The 22,247-nt window shown below is 41.1% G+C and overlaps 1 protein-coding gene across 8 annotated transcripts in view; it reads left to right on the plus strand.

Moving 5' to 3' along the window:
- The window catches only part of RERE (arginine-glutamic acid dipeptide repeats), a 346,780-nt gene that overhangs the window by 215,087 nt on the left and 109,446 nt on the right, over nucleotides 1–22,247 (plus strand). For 7 of the 8 annotated variants that reach the window (XM_081143853.1, XM_081143854.1, XM_081143855.1 and 4 more), the window contains one exon: nucleotides 17,681–17,729. In XM_081143853.1, coding sequence (XP_080999979.1) covers nucleotides 17,681–17,729 — 49 coding nt within the window. Of the gene's footprint in view, nucleotides 1–3,363; nucleotides 3,449–17,680; nucleotides 17,730–22,247 lie in introns of those variants that run through there. The other variant, XM_081143859.1, reaches the window with a different exon arrangement.

The following is a 22,247-nucleotide window of genomic DNA, read 5'->3' on the forward strand; positions in this document are numbered from 1 at the left end:
TTTCTTGTTAGTAAATAAAACATTTTAGATACTTTTATATTTTTGGTAAGTAGAAAACTTTTTAAAAAAATAAAACCTAGGAAACATCCATCTTCAATTCTGACTTTACCTTTGATAAATATAAATTTCCTGCTCACAAAAAATTAAGTATTGTGAGTGGCAAAGTGGTTTTCCAGTCCGTTTCATGTAATTAGCCTTTTCAATTTCGGGAAGAATCCATTAGTATAGTATATTCCTTTTACCTGCTCAGCTCCCCTTTACTCAGAAGTTTAAATGCTGCATCTCTTATTCCCAGGGACTAATTGGAGGAAAGAGGGAGGTCTGGGATCCAGAGGTGATGCAGATGTACCTGGGCTCAGCGGACTTCTGGGAGGACCTCGTGATAGCCCACAGAAGGAAGCACTAGGGCAGGCCACGTGCAGATGGGGTGTGCGTATCCCTGCAGGCGGCCAGGTGACAAGGAGATGTGCTGGCAGGAATGAGGTCCAGGCAGTTAGTCAGCAGCAGTAAGCAGGTGTCTAGTGGTTAAGACAACCAGTGGAGAAAACGGCCCGGGTCTTGGAGGCCCTTCAGTACTGAGTCTAGTTCCAAGATGTCCTTGGTGTGAGACACGGCTGGTCAGTGGAAACAGAGCCCATTTCTGGAACTGGAATTAGTGGTCACATGGCATACTGCACTGAACTACTTATTCAGGGCTCCTTGATTTTCTCTGATGAGGAGGGAGACTGAATGCGTATTCTGAAGTGGGACTGAACTTGGATCTGGATGTTAAGTGGTTGCAGCTTGGGGGTTAGAGCACTGTGGAAGCAGGGGGCCAGCCAGGTTCAGTCCCTCATTGCCACTGGTGTGTCAGCTCTCCAGACTCCATGAGAACTGATGGTTGAAGGCAAGCACAAGTATTTTTTGTTTGTTTGATGTATTTTTAAATTTTCAGTTTTGAATTTTGTGTACATAACTTAAAGAAGAGTTGTGAGGTTAGTACATAAAACTCCCATATATCATTTCCCCCAGTTCACCAATTAACATTTTGTAATATTTACTATTTTATTTTAACTTTATCTTATGTATTATTTCTCTTTTTAACTTTATTACAGATTTGCCGTATTTTCTGTTTTTACCATGTTATTTTCCATATATGCCATCTTTGCTTCATTTCTCTCTCTAGTATTTTCCTCTCCTGACCCATTTAGAAATGAATATTGGACATCAAGCTCCTTTTCCCCTAAATGTTTCAGTGTATGTTTCCCAAGACCCAGGACATTCTCTTACACGACCGTGGTATGGTTATCAAACTCAGGAAAGGTTACGTGGGCAACATGCTGCAGAGTCTAATACAGTCCATACTGAAATTCAGCCAGTTTTTAAAATTTTGACCTTGATAATAATTTTCCCCTGTGATCACGAATTGGCATTTAGTCGTCATGTCCCTTTATATCCGAAGCCGTTCTTTTTTCCCTAACCCGTGTCTTAGCCCTTTTGGGTTTTGTGGCAATGACACTGGAAGAGTGGAAACTAGTTTTGTTGAATATTCTTCACTTGGGTTTGTTCTGTGGGTCCTCATGATTAGATTTAGATTTGGGTTATGTAATTTATGCCAGGAAATAGTGCATTTTCCATGTGAAAGGGTGTGGTGGTGTTTTTTTTTAAATACATGTTTGAAGGAAATACTTTGGTGGTCATATTTATACTATTTGGCTGCTGGGTTCTAATTTAATTGCTCTTGCTTTTAGAAAGTCTTTTCTAAACTGTTTCTAGTTACTTCTGGGGCATGTTATCTTATATACCAATAGAGGAAATGGTCTTACAACCTGTAGATGCTTGCTTCATGTGCTGGGTCAAAAGTAAGTCTTACTTAAGTGTACCTGGCATTTCCTGTATTGTGTAAATTACATTTTCAGCCTGTTGAGTTTTTATTTAATCACAGTGTCAGAACTTAGTGACTTTGTAGCACAAACATGAGCACTAGAAGACGGAGTACTAGGGTTCTGCCTGGACTTCAGGACCCTCGAGGACCCAGAGTACTCTGCCAAGAAACAGTTTCAGGTTCCTCCCATTCCATTACATTTGTTGGATACAGAACTGGCACCGCTGTTTCCTACCCCATCTCATCTGTTATGCATTTTAGGGAGTTTCATGGCCTTTCTGTTTTTAAAATTATAACTAAGTCATAATATAAAGGATCATCTCTTAGTTTGCAAACACTCAGCCTACCTGCACGTCTAAAACCAGGGCCCAGTGTGCCTGTTGTTGGAGGAGGCTGGGGGAGTGGGCGGCACACATGTGCTTTTAAGGATTTTAACAGAAAACACCGAGGCAGGTACTGTGGGCAGTATAGACACTTCACAGTGCTCTACACAACTAGGATGGTGTGGCCTTGCTTACGTGGCTTTAGCAATCTTTCCGGATTAATTTTAAATGAATTCAGGTTCATGGGCAGTGTTCTAAAGAACTGCCTGGAGTTTAAGGCAGGAGACCTCCAGGTCTTTAGATGTCAAGGATTGGTGGCAGGGCGTCTTTGACCTCTTGATTTGGGCTTTCCTGTCCTTATTGTTAGAAGTGCATTCTTTCAGTTAGACATGCCCGACTGGGTTAGTATCCCTTTAGGACATGTTTCCATTTATTGTTTGGGGAGATTTTGGAACATCTTATCCCGGGGGATGAAGCTCTTTGCATATCTAAGTTGGTTAGATGCTCGGGGTACCACCTGCCCGTCTGCACTGCGTTGCAGCTGTGGCCATACCCAGCACTCCCGTGGCTCTGCCAGGGTTGTTCCTGTGCCGTTTCCCTAAATGTTAGAAGTTTTCATAAAGAAATACGTGGGGTTTTCCCCTTAAGTCGCTGCTGCTGTGTTTTTAAACGTGCTGCAATGTTTCTGTTCATTAATCTTATGTGTAGTTATTCATACCTGTGTCTTTTGATTCCATTCCTCTTGAGGATCTTATTATTTAAAACCACATTTTATTTTATTTTATATTTTTAAAGACAAACTTGCTGTCGTCTTGGCAGAGCGAGGCGTTTATCCGAAGCCTGCGGTGGCTGCGCTGGCTCCCGGGCGTTGGCTGTCTCGGATCCCCTTTCTCAGGCCCCACTTCCCTGCACACTAGCTTGGTTTGCGGGGGGAGGCTGCAGTCTGTTGGCTGGGCTTTATTTACGGAAACAGCAGGGTTGAGATTGATTGCGCTGAGAGACAGTGTATGGATGAGGGAGGGTCACAGCACATGCTCAGTCCTGTCAGTGTGAGGGGGAAGTTTCTGCGCTCTGCGTGAAGGCTTAGGTCATAGCACACGCTCAGTGAAAGCTCTATGAGGTCTCTCAGACTGCATGTGCCTCCATTTTGAGTTGTTAGAGTAGAAAAGGGCAGAGTTTTAGCAGTAAGTAGAGGTTCAGGGAGGCAGCTAGACTCACCAGAGCCTCTGTTAGTCATGGATGATCCATTCAGCCCCTGCAGGTAGGCTAATCTTCCTCTGGCCTCACCGAGACAGTGTTGGTTTTTGCTGCTCTTTCTCACTTCTGAAGATGTTTATGAATCATTTCATCATTCGTAGTGCATGCTCCTGAGAGCCTTTAATTCAGCCCTGGCTGGCCATGTAGGTGGTGTTGCGAGGCGTGAAATCAGAGCTAAAGATGGGGTCTACCCAGAGATGCGTGAAAGCACCTGGGGATGCTGTGGGTACCTCTGCCCTGTCCTCCCCTTTCCCTCCCCTCTGGGTGTAGTTTTAACCCGAGTCTTGCTGGGTGCCCTGTGCCTAGCTGGTTTCCTTCGAGCACCTGCAGAGCAAACCTGCTGGCTGCTGGGTTAGGGAATTCCTGGGCCCCAGAGCAGCTCTGTTTGGATGTTTTAGGAAGGGTGGTAGGTGGGCAGCTATTGGTTGCTTTGAAGGTGGGTGGAACTTATTTTGATTGAGAGCCTGTTTGCCAGAGCAAATTATAATTTTTGTAATCTTTTCATGAAGTCTGAAAATGAAATAGTGCGCACGTTTTGACACATGCAGGGGACAGTTACAGATGATGGTTGCAACAATATCACCTTAAAGTGGATTTTTTTAAGAAGTGAAAGGTTATGTCGTACCACTTTTTAATGTCCAGTGCTTCAGAAGGAAGCAGTCCTTTCTTCATTTTGGAGCTGATGGAAAATTTCTTGGCAATTAAAAATTACTGTATGCAGTGACGTGTGTTAGAAGTTGAGGTTCCAGGTATTTTGTTTATTTATTTTGTTGTAGCAGAGGATGGCACTTGTGTATGTGTATTTTGCTGTGTGACTTGTGACTTCTGTAGGAGAGGAGTAAAGAGAAGAGTGGATGCCTGTCGAGGGGGAGGCACTGACCAGGCGAGGGTTTGTGCCCACTGCTTGATGGGGCTGGACACTAGTCTCTTCTGGGAGCAGAAGCTCTGCTTTTTGTGTGTCCTGCTTGCAGACAAGGCTCAGAAAGATGATTGTCACCATGGTCAGCTCTGGGAGCTAATCTGAGTTGAAGTTTTGCCCCAGTAAAATATTAAGTGAAGTGGTTACATTGAATTAATTGTTCCCCTTTCTTTTCTCCCATCTTTCTTTCAATGAAGGTTGGGAAAAAATTTGAAGCAAAACAGGTTTTTGTACATTTGTGGGGATGAAGGGAAGCTGACTGTGGACAAATGTGCAACTGAAAAGCTCATAGGATGACACGGAGAAATTCTTCATACAGTGAAAAAATGACAGGAGGAGGCCCTTGATTTTGATGGCAAGTTTTGGAAAGCTAACAGTGCATTCTAGACTCTGCGATTAAGGACATGAATTATACAGGGATAATTTAGGGTTAGCTCATTTATTACTGGTTTTTAACCCCTCTTTACATTCATGTGAGAGCTGTCTTCCCATTATAATTATATTTATTTGAACATTGCACTTGGGAGTTTGGGGGCAGATACCCACTTTCCCCCAAACCATAGAGTGGTGCTTCTGGAATGTGTCTTATTTCACGGTATTTAGAAACACATTTACTCTTCTAAGTCTAAAGTTGTCCTTTCTTTAGAGAAACTGCCTATTGCAGCACTTGCTGGTCATTCACATGTGGGGTCCTTGCAGGACTAAAGGTTCAGATTTATTTTAGAAAACCCATTATTAGAGTTAGGAGAATACTTACTAGGAAAACAGTTGTGGAACTACCTTTTCTGTTCTAGGATCTTTAATTCTTCTTAAACTTTTATTTTTTACATTTAGCAAATAAAATGTGAACAGGAGGCTGTACTTGTAGCTGAATCAACTCTGGTCAGGTTTCTCCCTCACCTGGCTGGCCTGGTCTGGCCGCATACAAATGCGTATTTGTAGAACTTGCACGCAGCTACCTGTTTAGATGGCGCTATAGTTACTGTGGTGATCTATGGGAACCCTTTGTGGTTAAGAGTTGAGTTTCTGTGTTTCAAACCCAGTAAAGTAAGTCACCAGTGCTGTGTCTTGGGCGGTATGCATTTGTTCTATATGTTTCTGTCTTGGAAAAATATTTTGGGAATGTTATTTGCTGGGTAGGCATATCCTGGTTCAGGGCTTCCGTGCTTCTCTGGCTGTGGTAGAGGTGAAGGAACTGCACATGGGAAGTTACTCTCTTGGCTAGTGTAGTTGTCTAGGGTCCGTGTTGCTTGGACATTGAAAAGATGTTAGTTTCATTTTAGCAAGTTGCTCCCCTCCCGTTGTACTTCAGAGTATCAGGAAGTGTTGGTGAATAGAGATAGTATGTTTCCAGAAGAACATAAAGTAAAAGTTTACCAAAATGTTATCCTGATCTTAGCTCCTTATCATTGTGTTAGAATCTTGACTCAGAATCTGAGTTGAGTCACATTTGGTGTTCCTCTGGCAACGTAAATTTGGCAGAGCCCATGAACCTGTCATGACATGGTCTGTTTGTGACCACTTCCTAGACTCTTGTCTGGTGCGTCAGCCAATGCACCAGGAGACTCCTGTCCGCGCAGTGCTGGCGCTCGCCGCGTCTCGTTTTCCTCTGCTCATCGCTTCTCATCCCTTTTCCTTTGGTTTTTAATATGTCGTTATTGATTTCAGAGAGAGGGAGGGAGAGGGAGGGAGAGAGACATCAGTGATGAGCGAGCCCTTGATCGGCTGCCTCCTGCACGCCCCCCCACTGGGATTCAAGCCCACAACCCGGGCATGTGCCCGGGCCGGGAATCAAACTGCAACCTCCTGGATCCTAGGTCGACGCTCAACCGCTGAGCCACGCCGGCCGGGCCCTTTTTCCTTTCAAATCATTTTTCCTTTTCCATTTTACTTGTTGGTCATTATTGAACTGCACTGTCTTTCCACCAGAGAGAGATTCATTCTAAAGCTATAAAACAAATGTCTGACAGAATGAGATAGAAAATAGAAAATACGGGCAAAGGGAGATTTGAGATGGTACGTGTGGTCACGAATCTTCTACCAAACCGATCATCTGTATCGCACAGTCTCTGATAGAGGATGACACAGGTTCTTGAACATGTCTTTAAAGTAAATCTGAGAGAAAGCTGACCTAGTCTCATGATGTATACTCTGATCCTCTGGGTCTAAGCTAAAATAGTTTATTCTAATTCAGTTGGGATTATTAGGCATTATTTCTGTGGTTCAGAATTACTTGAACTGTGTATTGATTTGTGACTATTTGATTGTCTTTCCCTCTTAGATCCTAAGCTCCTGGGCATGGACCATGTCTGTTCTTTAGCCTCAGTTCCCAGTAGAGTGCCTGACGAATGGGCCTCCCCAGTCTAAGTACGTTACATAAATGAATGGTGTCTGTGATGAGAGGAGAGACCAGATTTGGGGTTAGAGGTGTGCTTCACATTCCGCCTAATAAGTGACATTGGACTAGCTGTGACATTGGATAAGTTTCTTCCCTCCTTGGACCCTCAGTTTTTCTCAGGGATCAAATGGAGATTAAAAATACTTTCACAGTTATTAAGATTGGATGAAAACTGTTTGACAGTGTTTGGTATACAGTTGCTCAGTGTTATTACTATTATTAATTTAAAGGCCATCTCTAGACTCTCGTGGAGGTATGGTTCTCTCAACAACAACTGTATTTTTTGGTCAACCTACTTAATGTAAACAATGTTAAGAATTATGTAAGGAATTATGGAGAGTTAAATTAGTGACCAGTATCTTTAACCACCACTTACTGATCTCCTTTTTTCTTACTCTCATTGGGAGTTTATATTTTTCTTTACACTTCTTGAATACTTTTTTAGAGAAGCTTTACTTCCATATTGTATAACATTTGGTATGTGCATCACTCAGTGTTGCTCTTTTCTTACCACTTTCTCTAATACAGTGTGTATATTAACGCTTGTGTTGCCACCAGGTGCTGCTGAATCCCCCTCCCCAGTATTCTCACCACTCCATTGAAGGGGAATAAGGCAATGGTCATATTTTATTTGTTTATTTTTTTACCCTCACCTGAGGATATTTTTTCCATTGCCTTTCATAGAGAGTGGAAGGGAGAGAGAGAGAAACATTGATGTGAGAGACACATCAATTGGTTGCTTCTGGCATGCTCCCGGACCGGTGCAGGGATGGAGCCTGCAACCGAGGTACATGCCCTGGGCTGGAATCAAACCTAGGACCCTTCAGTCTGCCGACACTCTAATCACTGAGCCAAACCAGCCAGGGCATCATATTTTTTATAGCATTTTTCAGAGACTTCCCAGTGGGAACAAAGGTGACGTTTAGATACGCATTGTAGACCTACTTGCTTGATCCAAAGCCCTCTATTTCTGGGGACACTCCATTTCTGGTTATTATAAAGTTTGATTTCATTGTGCAAAAAGCCAGCAACATTTCTGGTCAGGAGATCAGCTTAATCTTCAAATGCTGCTGCTTTATAAATTATTTCAATTATGGGATTTAAAAAATAATTTTGTTTTCTAAAGCATCAGATGTGTGTGTGTGCGTGCAGCTTTGTGTTGGGCTGTGGTCCTTACGGCCCTTTTCTTCTTTGCAGTGATGATGACAGTAACACCCAGGAGGAGCCCTAGGTGTGCTGGGGTCATATGCCAGGGGCAGATACACTGCTCGTTACTCCGTAATGGGCAAGGCAAGGCAAGGCAAGACACTGACACAGGGGAGTAAAGTCATTGTAGCGCTTTGAAACCAGATTCTTGCTTACATATTGTTCAAATTTTTTTTTTTTTACCATTTTTCCTGATTAAATATTACTGTGTAGAGGCCATGTTTACTGCATCATATTATTGGCATGGAATTTCTTCCTATTCCTCGGCCAGTGCCTAAATTTTTAGCCTGACTCTGAATTATATGTAGGGGACCCTGTGGAGGGAGATCTGCTTCTGTGGCCTGAAATCCTCTGTAATTAACTTACTGTGACCCTTGAAAGAGCACCTTTATCTCCTTAAGCCTTGTTTTTTTCTATTAAGCTGTAAGATTGTATTAGATGGCCTCTAAGGGACTTCATCAGAGAATATTTAGAATATTGTGATTATGGATTTTGGAGGAATTCCTGTCTTGACTTTTGCATTTGTGTATGAATTTGGAACATTAACTCTTTCAGCTGTTGATTGATTCCCTTTTTCTTTTGATCTTTCGGAATGAATACTGAATTTTGTTCCTGCTGGGCACTTTATCAAACCTAGTTCAGATGAATTTTACTTGGAGGGCTAACCATCTGTTACAAGTGACACTTGACTTAATTTTGTAACAAAATGCTGAGTTACTATCTACAGCTAAAAAATAATTTAATTAAAATATTGGAGTCATTTATTCATTTAAAATATATTTAGTGAGTGCCACTGGGCTCTGGGATATAATGGGGACTTGTTTATAAAAAGAGACTTATTTCCTGCCCACATGATGTTTTTGGTCTAAAGGGCAAGGCATCTACCCTAGCCTGCCAACTGAAGGGCCACGGGTTTGCTTCCCAGTCCAGGGCACACATCTCAGCTGCAGGCTCAGTCCCCAAATGCAGGAGGCAGCCAGTCGATGTTTCTCTCTCTCTCTCTCTCTCTCTCTCTCTCTCTCTCTCTCTCTCTCCCTCTCCCCCTTCTGCTCTCTAAAAGATGGATGGAATGTCCTTGGGTGAGAATTAACAACAACAACAAAAAACAAAAGCAGGAAAAAAAAAAAGGAAAAAAAGGGCAAGGCATCCACTGAAAGACCCAGTTACACAAAATAAATATAAAATCATGACTGTGATAAGGGCTGAAGGGGAGATAGGTATTGCTTTGGGAACTCACAATAGAGGAATTAGCTTCTGCTCTCACTGCCAGTACTTGGAGCTAATAATAGTAATGACTCCTGTGCAACAGGAGCTGCGCCTACTTCTTTCCACAGATCAGTTTTTATTTTTACAGCAACTTGCAAACTTGTCGTTAAGAACTTAATTTTGTAGATGAGGAAACGGGGGCTCAGAGAGATTGAATTACGTCTTCAAGGTTAGAACCAAACCTTGGTACTAAAATTTTAATCCAAGTTCATTTGACTCTGAAGACCGTGCTTTCCCCCTGCATCTGAGCATCCAGCCGCAGGTGTGTCCAAGGAGCTAGCTCCTCCCTTCCAGTAGTGGAGTGCCAGAGCCATGGGGCGTCCTGACAGGATGTACAAAACATGGTGATTTTATTCAGATTCAGGGAAAATATTTTCTATCTTAAAATGAATGAGAATATGTTTTGGAATAGCATACAGAATTTACATGAATTTTTTACTGTGTTAGACTTTAAAGAAATTGCAGACTTGTTAAAGACTCCTTTAGAAATATGTGTTCATGTTGGACAAATCTGAGAAACCCTGTACACTGTTCCAGTCATCCGTCTTATCAGCCTCGTTTTCACGCCTGCCCACAACCCTTGTAAAAAGAAGTCATTTTGATAAATTGCCTTTCTATTTTCCTAAAATTTGGTATATTTTTTTCTGACCCACAGTCCATTTCTCGGGTCACTTTCTGAATGAGGTAGTAGAATTTCATCATCTTTTTGTTGATTTCATGTCAGTCTTCCTGCTTAACTCAACACACTGTAGAAAAGATAAGAATGATCTACTCTCCGAGCCTTACATCTGAAGGACAGATAAAGGAAGATTGCTCAGTGATTCATTCATAATGACACCAGCCACAGAGCAGGGGGTCTGACTTGAGAGTTATCAGGCTCAGCCTTTGGGGAATGGGCCAGAGGACACACTGCTGTCATGTTCTGTGTTTGGATTGGGGACAGGTCTGGGTTATGATGGGAAGTAATGCCAGCTCCTCTAAAAGGCCTCTGTTCTACCAGCTTGTGTCATTTCCCATGAACCCCATGTCCCTGTCCCTTTTCTTTCCCTGTAGATGCAAGTCCTTGTCTCAAGCAGTGACAGTGCTCATGTAGAGATAATTTGGGTGCCTTCAGTGACTGTTGACAGACCTTGCCTGCCTCAGTCCGTCCTCTCATTGGGATGATGCAGTGATTCTGCCTGCGCAAGCTCCCCTTTCCAGCTAACTCGCTCTTCTCAAGGAGCCGTCTCCGTCTCCGTGTCTGGCCTGCCAGCCTTCTCATCTCCTTTGCATAGATGCGTCTCCCTTTTTGATATTCAGTTGCAGGCTTCCTGCTCCTTTCTGTCCATTCCCTGTTTACTTCTTAGACTAAAATGTTTCCATGGTAACAGGTTACTTTTCAAAGGGAACATCTTGTCATTTTATTTAATCCACTGCAGCTGAAGAGGCCTGAAATATTAAGTTGTAGTTGCCATGGATACTGCTTTGTTACATTCGTTTCTTTTGTATCAGATTTCATATACAATGAATTTCTATTTTTTTTAATACTCAGGAATAAACACAATGACTTACCATTATTCTTGTAATTTGGCTTCTGGGACTATTTTTCCATATTCTAAGCAAAGATTTGTAGGATAATGAGGACAGAATCTCAGCTGTTTTGAAAAACATATATTATTTACATTAGCTGCACAGAGAAATTCCTCCTTGCTGGTGAGGATGGTGACAGTTTTTTTTTTTTTTTTTTTAAGTATGATTCACAGTTAAGGACAAGGACTTCTGAAAAAAGATGACCCATACCAGGGATCCTTTAGTAAACACAGAGAAAAAAGAAATATGTGACTTGAGTTAATTCCTGAAGCTTGTTGCTTATTAACTGTGACATTCTTTAGTTCAGCTGTCTACAGTATATTTGGGGGGAGTCTATTTGTCATTTAATCAGCTTTTCTCATGTCTGGCTTTCTGTCTTATCCCTAGTTTGTCTATAATTCTGCACCCAGCTAACCTCTTCTTTTGACTTTTTAAAATAAATTTTTAGTTACACAGGAAGTTGCAAGATGCTACAGAGATGCTGCTCTGCACCTTCCTCTGACTCCTCCAACACGCTGTATATGGTGTAGTGCAACATCAGAGCCTGGACATCGGCATCAATACGGCGTGTGTATGGTTGTGTGCCATTTCATCACAAGTGTAGCTTTGTGGCACCACCATCATAATGTAGATCCGGTCCATCATCACAAAGATTTTCCTGTCCCCTTCCCTTCACCATTCCTAACACCTCACCACCACTAATCTATTCTCCATTTCTATAGTTTTGTCATTCTCATAATGATACATAAATTGGCTTTTAACTTTGATAGGTTTTCTTCTTTAACATGATTTTCAAACTTAAAAAGCCCTCTTTTTGATTACTTTGTCTTGCTTTAGTGCTTGAAATGAACATAGAGCTGAATTAGAGAAAAGGGTATGGCTGCTCATCCTGGTTCTGTTTGTAAGTAGTACAGTTTTGATTCAGCAACTTAGCCACTGCCACATGGGACTGGGACTGAGCTCTGACTCTGGAGCTAACTACACTTGCGTTCAAATCATGGTTTTTCCACATGTTAGCTGTGTAATCTTTGTCAATTTCTTAACTTCTCTTAGGTTCAGTTTCCTTATCTGGATGGGTAATAGTAGCACCTACCTTACAGTGTCATCCTTAAGATTAGATAAGAAAACATATGGAATTCGCTCAGCTTGAAATGCCTGGTACACAGCGGATGTTCACTGTACATGTTAGATTCTTTATTGATGTTACAGTTAGTACTGTTATTTTCTATAAAGTGGAGATACTGCCTCATAAGGAATGATAAAGTAATGTATACCTGGTATAGAAAGCACTATTATTTTGCTTGTGTTTATCATACCACTATAAGATTATCTGAATTTAAGAGACTATATGTGAAAACCTTGAGGCAAGGATAAGAGTGTACATAGATGTGTCCTGCATTATCCTGGGATATGACTTCCATCCCTGTTCTCTTATTTCATATATAGTATCCTTTATCTGGCCTTCCTGGGATTTATACTGTCCTTGGTCTGGATTTTCCTTTCTTAATTGATGGCCACCTTGGCTTTGCCCTGCCCATCCATACCCTCTGTGTTAATTAGGCAATGCTGTATATCAAGCAGAAACTTTTTTGTAGCTGTGTTGTTTAAACACAAGATAGAGTGAGATCTGGGTTTCTGGGAACAATCACTACTAATACTTTCATTAATTTCAAGATAGGACTTAAATGAATTAACATATAAAATGAGATAATACTGTAGAGTACCTAGAACAGATATAAAGTACTCAGTTTTTAGCTATTGTTGCTACTGAGTGATGGATACGCCTGGAATCTTCTGGATTAGGGGCCTTTTGAATTCTAGCCTCCAGTATTTTCTAAAGTTCAGAATGCTTCATAGGCAGTGCTTCTCAAAGTGTGGTTTGTGGATCCCAGTTTACATTTCATCAAATCCCAACCCTTGAGGTCTGTCTTTGCAATGCTCTTTGGGAAGAAATGGGAAGTGACATAAGAGACTTCTGTTGCTTACCCAAGGGCATGGGTGGTTTGTTCAGAAGCTTACCTGGCCACTTTTTTCATGGCACACACCATTTTTATTTGAAGGGATAACTGACAGACAAACTGATTATCAAGACCTGGGTAACCAACAGACATTTTATTGAAAGTAGAGGAAGTTAGTGTGCCACTTCAGGGAAAAACAACTGATCCTGTTTCCTAATGCTAAGATTTAAGCTTTGGAGTAAAAATTAGGATTTTTAAAAACTGAACCCACCACTTTGAGCTTGACAGCTGTGCCACCCACAGGCTTTTCTTATGAAATGGGGGTGATATTAATGAATGTGAGTTTTAAAAAATTGGGTAATGAACTGTATTGATATTTGAAAGATCGCAAAACTTATTGAACTAACATTTTCCATCTAAGCAATGTATAACATTACAAAATCTTGTCTGGGTAGAAGATCTATCCAAAGGCCAAGACAGAGTAATGGATTTTAATGTAAAAGAGTCCAAAAGATCATTAATAAGGTTTTAGCTTCACATTGTGTAAAAGCCTTTAAGAAACAATCGCTCGCTGAGTTTTGGTATAATATCAAAAAGAATATCCATAATTATCAAAAAGATATTAAAATATTCTTTGCTTTTCCAGTTACACATCTGTATGAGGTTAGATTTTTCTCATATACTTTAATCAAAACAACATATTGCAACAGACTGAATGTAGAAGCAGATATGAGAATCCATCTGTCTTGCATTAAAGAGATGTGCAAAAATGTAGAATAATGCCTTTATTTTCAGTGCTTTTGTGTAAGCACAGTCATGTTTCATAAAAAATGTTACACATGTTAATATGTAATGTACTTTTCGCAATAAATAAATAAATAAATATTTTGAAATTTCTCAAAAACACAACTTACTTGGGATGCTCAGTAATTTAAAGAATGTAACGGGGCCTGAGACCACAAAGTTTGAGAATTGTTATGTTACCTGAGAGGGAAAATGTAGTCAGCATATGATTGTAGAGTGTTCTCTATGAGCTGTTGACATTACATTTAAATAATAATTCCTGGTGGTTTTTTTTGGTCAAGTTTTATATCTTAGTAGTCAAGACTTATTTATGTAGCCAAGGAACTTTTGATTTGTCCTGAATGCATGCTAATGCCAGGCAGGTACTGTATTAGACTCCGGGGAAATACAAAAAATGAGTTAAATCTCAGTTCTTGTACTCTAGAAGCTGGCAGTCCCAGCGTGGATGGAGGTAGGAAATGTCCACGTAGCTGACTGTCATCCTCTAACAGTCAACAGGAGCATTCAGGAAGAAGGGAGCAGTGAGGCTGCAGGGAGGAATGTTTGATTTAATGTAGAGTTTGGATGCTTCAAAGGAGGGGAGGATGGTGCTTGTTCTGTGGATTTCAGGTACAGCTGGATCCTGGCAGTTTCCCATGAGGCCTACTTCTTGTCTTTCATGTTCTGGTAGTTTTTCTATTGGGTGCAGCCAGTTCTCTCTAATGGGTTGTGTTGCTATCTACCTCTTTTTATCTTGGACCTGAAAAGTATTTTTGCCATTTATTTTATATTTGGGAAGTTCCTGGATATGGTAGCTAATCCCAGTGTCCTAATCCTGCTCAAAAATAACTGTTGTGGCCCTAGCCGGTTTTGCTCAGTGGTTAGAGTGTCAGCCCTTGGACTGAAAGGTCCCGAGTTTGATTCCAGCCAAGGGCACGGCACGTACCTCTGTTGCAGGTTCCTTCCCCAGCCCTGGTTGGGGCACATGTAAGAGGCAACCAATGGCTATTTCTCTCTCACATCGATCTTTCTCCCTCCCTCCCTCTCTCTCTCTTTCTCTCCCTTTCACTCTGAAAAGCAATGGAAAAAATATCCTCGGGTGAGGATTTAAAAAAACACACCTATTGTGTCTCTAGTGTGAAATCCTAATATTTGGGAGTTGCATATGATTAAGAAATGCTTTTCTTGTAAAAATTGATTTTTAAATGTTTTTTAAAAGGTTCTTTGTTTTACCTTTATTTTGTACTTTTTACCTACTAACCTTAAAGTAACCTTCATGGATGTAAACATAAAAGAGAGAAAACGTTTCCAGTTTAGGCCCTTAAGATTCCCCAACGTACTTTTTGTCTCACTTATATCATTATTAGCAGCATTAATAATGATTAGTCTTCATTTTTACACAAATAAGTAAGATATAAATATACTCAATAAGGTATTTGGGGGGTTGTTTTTATGATTGTGGTACATTTTTTAGCTAAATATGACACCGGCTTATTAAAATATTAAGAGAAGAAAAAAACAAAAAATGAAAAAGAGAAAAGTATTAAAATGAACCAGGAATGTTTGTCTTGGGATTATGAGGGACTAAGCAGTGTGCCTCACAGTAATGGGGAAATGCTCTCATAACCAACCACTTGAGAAGCTCAGCATAACACAGACCTTCTAGAACAACCTGAGAGTTGAGCTGTGGGTACAAATTACTGGATGGGCTATGGCTGAAGCTTTCTGAGATGATACATTTTGGCTTGACTTACATGTAGGCAAGCAAGCATTTGGAAAGTATTTAGAAATAAAGGAGAGAGCTTTTGGCAGCTAGTTTTGCTCAAAGCTAGTTACGAAACAAAGAGAGAAGTTAGAAGGGAAGTTGGTGACGCTGGCTGCTTGTTTTCCTAAAGCAGTCCTGGCGACTAAAGCAGCCTCCTGGCCTGTTGGCTCTTCTGCGTCCCTCCCTAACCAGCTTCCTGTGGTTCCTACAGAGACCTGCTAGGACAATCTATCTTCTAGCTTCTGTTTTTCAGCATGTCATTCACCTACTGAAGACACGAAGATGGTTTACATTTCAAAGTCAGCACTTCATGCAAGCTTTTCTCCCACCAAGTCCCTCCCTCTCAGCCTGCCCCCTCTGCCGGGCTTTCCTCTGTTGTGCTTGTCATCTCCTTCAGAGGCCTCTCTGGAACTTAACCGTTTCATGGACTGTCTCCTTCTGAAGCCTGCCTGATTTTGGCCACTCCCCTTATCAGTTTTGTACTCTGTTTCTCCTGAAATGTTTTGTGCTCATGAATGTAGTGACTGGAACTGTTCTGGCGTTTTGGAGATGGATGCTACCTCCCCTGGTAGGTGGGTTGTAAACTCATAAGTACTGACCCACACGTCTTTTCTTTTTGATACTCGGCTCTCCTTTTTTATACCTACTGGCCCCCTTCGCCAAAATAAGACTCTTCATGAGAAAAATTGTTGGATTAAAAAAGGGCCTCTGAAGGAAATAACCGTTTTTCAAATTCACTTTAACAATTTCAAACATAATGGTGGGCAGACCAGATCCACAGGAGAAAGCAGGAGACTGCGCTTTCCCTCCGGCCCTTCACTGTTTTATGGTACTCTTCAGGTCAGTGCAAGGCAGCAGCTACTCACTGAGCAGCTCTCGCTGTGTGAAAGTCTTCTCCTGGCACTAGTGACAATTCAGTGGTGACTGTAAACCCAACAGAGACTGGTCACTGGGCACGGGAAGGGTTTTCCTAACGTCACACACCAGTAGCCGGGAACTGCGAGCCCTAGGAGGGCAGGGACTGTATTTGTTTGTTCTCCACTGTACACCCAGTAAGTGCCTGTGCAAGGCCTGGGGCAAAAACAATACTCAATGACTATTTCATGAAGGAGTAAAAAGAGGAAGACCCCTTACACATCTGTGGGTGTGTGGAGTGAAATGGGAGGACATCAAGAAAGGCTTCTCAGAAATAGTAGCTTTTAAAAGGAACTTGGATGGTTAGGATTTGGAGCAAGGGAGCTTGGGCCTTGCAAGTGCAGGAAGAATGGCATAGATTGGCGCTCTCTGGGTTGCAGTCTAGTCTGTGGTAACATGCTAAACGCACCAAGAAGGTCCAAATCCATGGTAAAGACAGAACCCATTATGGTGCCTTCCTCAGGCAAATGGTGAAGAAAATTGAAATGAACCAGTACACCAAGTATACTTACTCCTGTGGCGAAACCAAGATGAAGAGATGAGCTGTGGGATCTGGCACTGTGGCTCTGCATGAAAACAGTAGCTGGGGTTCCTGCACCTACAGCCCCATTTCTGCCGCCCCAGTCGAGCCCGCCATCAGAAGACAGGGATAGAGAGACCAGTAGAAGCTCCACAGTTTGAAACATTGCTAGTCTATAAATACAGGTTAATTTATGTAACCACAAAATAAAAATAAAAAAGAATGGCATAGACTGAAATGAGATGAGCCCTTTCACCTCCAAGACCTGCTGGGCTCATTCCCTCACATTTTTTCCATCTCTGCTCAAGTTTCACTTTATTAAGACCAACTTTTGTGACTGTCCTGTATAAAGAACTGTAAAAATCTCTCATCATTTACCATCTACTAAATCCTTGGCCCTTACAATCATCTGACCTATTATTTGTTGCTTTGTGGGGTTTTGGGGGGGGACGGTGCAGGGTTGTTTCTTACCTGAATTAGAATATAAGTTCCAAGAAGGCAAGGACGTTCTTCTACTCACTGCTTTATTCCCAACACCTAAGACAATGGCTTAAGTTGGTACTTAAAAAATATTTGTTGAATGAGTGAATAACCCTGTGTGTGTGCTAGGAACCATAAGTTATTTTTTTTATATTTTAATGAGGTTTATTGGAGGGTACCCTGAAATATTTTGAAAAGCAGCAGCGTCTTTTGGGGTTGTGCTGTGGGCATGTGCCTCTCTCTGAGGTGTGGTCAGGGTGCTCACGGCAGGAAGCTGCTGAAAGGGGTTTTTAGAAGAAGGCTCAGGATGTGTGTGGTGGCCGAGTGTACATGTACAGGGCAGCGTGAGAAGTCGTGGCTTCTTCCTGAGTTGTACCTCATGTACTTTCCTTGAAAAACATGTGAACATTTATGTCAGAATTACATTTGCTAACCAAATCTACTCTTTTCCTGACAGGAGGCTGAATAGTACCCAGGGGGAAATTCGAGTCGGTCCTAGCCATCAGGTAAAGTGCATTTCAGCAGTTTCTTTAATAGGTTTATCTTTATTATCCTGCTGGCCTTTTATTCTGTTGAGCAGCAACTTAGAACTTACTGTTACTTCTACAGGAATTTTTATGTAAATGCGGAGGGGTTTTCCCCAGATTACCTCATACTTTTATTTTTTAATTGTAGTAAAATATACATGATGTAAAATTTATCATTCTAACCATTTTAAAGTGTACAGTTACGTAGCACTGAGTACATTCATACTGTGCAGTCATCTCCACCATTGACTTCCAGAACTTGTTCATTTTCCCAAACTGAAACTGACCCTGTTAAACACTAACTTTCCATTCTTCCGCCCCGAGGCCCCTGGCACCCACAATTCTACTTTCTGTCCGTATAGGTTTTCCTACTACACATACCTCACCTCAGTGGACCACATAGTATTTGTCCGTTGTGTCTGGCTTGTTTTCGTCAGCACGATGTCTGCAGGGTGCGTCCACATTGTAGCGTGTGTCGGAATTTAATTCCTTCCTAAGACTGAATAGTCAGTCCATTGTATGTGTATATCACATTTTGTTTATCCATTCACCCACAGAGGAGCATTTGGTTACCACAGACTTTGATTTTAACTTTTAAAAAAAAAAAAAATCTTTATTGATTTCAGAGAGAGGAAGTGGGAGAGGGAGAGAGAGAGAGAAACATCAATGATGAGAGAGTCATTGATCAGCTGCCTCCTGCATGCCCCCCACTGGGGGGTCGAGCCCGCAACCCAGGCACGTGCCCTGACCGGGAATCAAACTGTGATCTCTTGGATCCTAGGTTGATGCTCAACCGCTGAGCCACGCCCAGCCGGGCTCATTTTAACCTTTTTAAAGCTCTCTTTCCTTCAGAAGAGTCAAGATGGTTAGGGTTCTTGTCAGTCAGAAGCTTGTGTTGTGATCTCTGCCCTCTCATGTTTTATTTGGTTTACTAAGACTCTGGTGTCCTGTTTGTCAGCCCTTTGATCTCTCTATCAGTTAGGATGCTTTGTCAGACAGGAGCAGAAAACTCTGGCTGAACTTGGCTGTTTATGGTCCCGCATATCATCACGCCCTGGTCAGGCAGGACCAGGCTCTCCTGCTCTGTGGCTCTCCTGGTGCTTGGCTGTCCCTGTAGGCTGGCTTCCTCCCCAGGCCGGGAGCTGAATTTCACTGATCCTAAGATTCTCTTCTTTCCTTCACATCTTATTTCTGATGGACTTCATTGTACATCATTCTGTGATGTGATTATAGTTTAATGGACAGCATCTCTCCTTTCTAAATGCTCATAGAATAATAGTGGGTCTCACTGTGAATGAAGCACAGCAAATGTTGGGAGGAGGTAGGAGATCATCCTTCTCTTCCCCTTAGAAGCAGAGAGAGTGCTCTCAGAAGGTCTCATTGACATGAATTAGGTCAGGTTTCCATTTCTAAACCATGAGGAAAGTGGGTTTTGCATGATTGTCATTTGAGTTGGAATGGCTGTTGGGGAGTCAGCCACTGTTGACAACACACACTAGAGACGTGAGATACAGGCAACTCCTTATAAAGGTATAGAGATTTTAGTTGTCTAGTCATTTTTCTGTCTAATTTTGAGTATTTCTTATATGTCATTCATATTTTAAAAAACCTATTTTAACTCTGTAATGAGAAAGAAATTAAGAAATAAAGGAATATTAAAACCAAAACACAAAAACCATCAGGGACATCTAATTACTAGAAGATGCTTCTCATCCCAGAACTAGGATTATAACTGAGACAGGCAGAAAGAAGCTGCAAGAGAACACTCCCCTAGTGTCTGCCCGGGCAGGTACAGTAAGTCCTCACTGAGTGTTGTCGCTAAGTTCTGTGACTAAGTGAAACGACATGTAACGAAACCAGCTTTACTTTAGGCCGATTGAAACAAATAACAGTTAAGTTCCTGTGGCATCTCATCAGCGTTCTAATGAAATGACATGAACGAAAGGGCCTGCTGTATACCCTTTTCTTGGTTCAGTCTGTTAGGCGGGGCTGACTCCCATCTCTCCGCTGTGTTTTCTGAGCCGTTAGCCCTGGGACTTACATTTTAGCCAAGGGGTCCAGTAGTAGCCTGGCACCACTTGATCACATCTCCTCTCTCTGCTCTCTTTCCGCTGTATTTTCATACCTATTTTTTCTTCCTCCGGGTGTTTCCAGTGTCTCGAGATCATTGTTGTAGTAGAGTTTTATTTTACAGATTTTTTTCTCCCTACTGTAACAGAAAAATTGGTTCTGAAGTAAAAGCTGCTTAAGTTCTTAGAAATGAACAGATTTACTATGCTTAGATTTTTGTATTCTTTCATTTAAAATCAGATACTTATTTTATGTCAGATTTTAAGTATATTCTGTATGGTTTATTTTCAAAAAGAAATGTTTCGGAGCACCAACTATAACAGGACCTTTTTATGAATTAGCCACATTTACCTTCTTAAAATTGCTAACTTTGTTATTAGGTAAAATATTAACATATGCAAAAGTAGGGAATGATTAGTACAACAAACCTTCTTAATCCTATTACTTAGCTTTCACACATATTATAGTAGAACTTCTTTAATTTCTTCTTTCTCCCACCTCTCCCACCATTATTTTGAAATTAATCAGAACTGTACCATTCACCTGTAAATATCCCGAAGATAAGAGCTCTTTCAAAACACAATCACAATACATCACATCTAATAAAAAATGAGCAATTTCTTTATATTCAAGTATCCACTATGTCCAGAGTTCCCTGATTGCTTCCCTCCCCTTCCCTCCCTTCTTTCTTTTAAATTGCAGTTCAAATTGGAATCTAAATAAGAGGCAGGCATTGCAACTGGTTGATATGTCATATAAATCTCTTCTAATTCATGTTTCTCATACTCCTCTCCCCCCCTCAATGTATGTGCTGAAGAAATGGACCGTTTTGTCCTATAGTTTCCCACAGTATGAGCTTGGCTGATTGAATCTTTTTGTGTCATTAAACTTGTTCCCTTGTGCTTGGGCATATCCTGAAAATTAGTGGTTAAGTCTAGAGGTTTAATCACATTCCAGTTTGGTACCCTTTCCTGGCAGGAATAGTTCAGGGTGGTGCTCTGTGCGTCAACCAGGAGGCACTTGTGTCTTTTAATGATGATTTGCAGCCTTTACTTGTTACTTAGATCCATATTTAATTTGGGATCTCAAAATGGTGATACTCTAATCCTGTCATTCCTTGATTTATTAGCTGACTACGTGAACCTTCCCCCTTAACTATTTGATTCCTGGGATCACATAGGACAGGCAAGATTAATGCTTGACTCTCCCCTCTTTCAATTTTCAAATTATGGAGTTGGTTTCCCAGCATCTTCCAGCAGCGACCAGTAGATTTAAAGTTGTTATCGTCTACTAACCAGTGGCAGTTATTCTAATTGATGATTAAATTATCTATTTGGGGGATGGATAGGAGCCTCTTCCTGCTGTCTTCTGTGTCCTTTTGAGTTGACCCCAGTGGACCTTGGGAGGTTCCTTTTTTCTGGTTCCTTTTAGCTTAATTGTAATGTCTCATCTTGTACATTCTCTTCCCTCGATCTGGAATTAAACTGCACTCATAGGAGCCTCCTTCCTGCAGTGGGAAGTGGCGTTTCCTTACTGGCTGCCGGGCTGTTCGTTGTTACTGGGCTGGCTCCTGTTCCCAGGCCTTTTTAGGGAACAGATTAGAAAATATGCTTTTGCTTTCATGTTCCTTTTAGAAGATAAACTGTATCATGGCTTCTTTCTGATACTTCTAATTCAAATTTTTATATAGACCTTATATTGTTTATTTTTCTTTCATCCAAATATGTATCTTTTTCTCATGTCTCAAATCCTATTTCTAAATGGCACCAACATAAGTATTTATTTTAATCCCGTAGTACATATATAACAGCTCAAAATAACAGCACTTATACTGATACAAATAATATGATCATTGGAAACAGTTTACTATTATATATATATAAATATTTTTTTAATTTTTAAAATTTTTTTTGGCTTTAGAATTGGTCCCACTAGGGCTATATAGGCAGAATGGTACATCTTAAAGTTACATAAAATAGTTCCTGAAGAGGAACCAACTCAATGCATAGTTAGGTGCATTTGTTTTATTTTGCTTTAGAGTTTTTAAAGGGTTATTGATTATTAAACTTAATTTTGTTTTTATAATTATGTAAAATATTTACAGGGCTCCAAAGTCAAACACATAAACAAAGTATGTTCAAAAGTCTACCTTCTATCCCTGTCTCCTCCCTATGTTCCCTCTCTTCCTGATGGATAGTTGTTTTTTAATTTAAGGTTATGATTTCTTCTTATTTATATTCCCCACCTTCTGTATCTGGATAAATTGCAGCATAGTATATACACCTGTGCCCCTTTCTTTATCATCTAACAATACAGCAGCACAGAGGCCCCCTGGTTTCCTTTCCCACTTCATGTAACCCACTGAGTGGGCCGAACTATTCCTTCTCCAGTCCCTATTGATGAGTGTTTGGGTTGTTACCAGCCATT

The sequence above is a fragment of the Miniopterus schreibersii genome (assembly GCF_964146895.1).
Source record: "Miniopterus schreibersii genome assembly, chromosome: 8".
Lineage (NCBI taxonomy): Eukaryota > Metazoa > Chordata > Mammalia > Chiroptera > Miniopteridae > Miniopterus > Miniopterus schreibersii.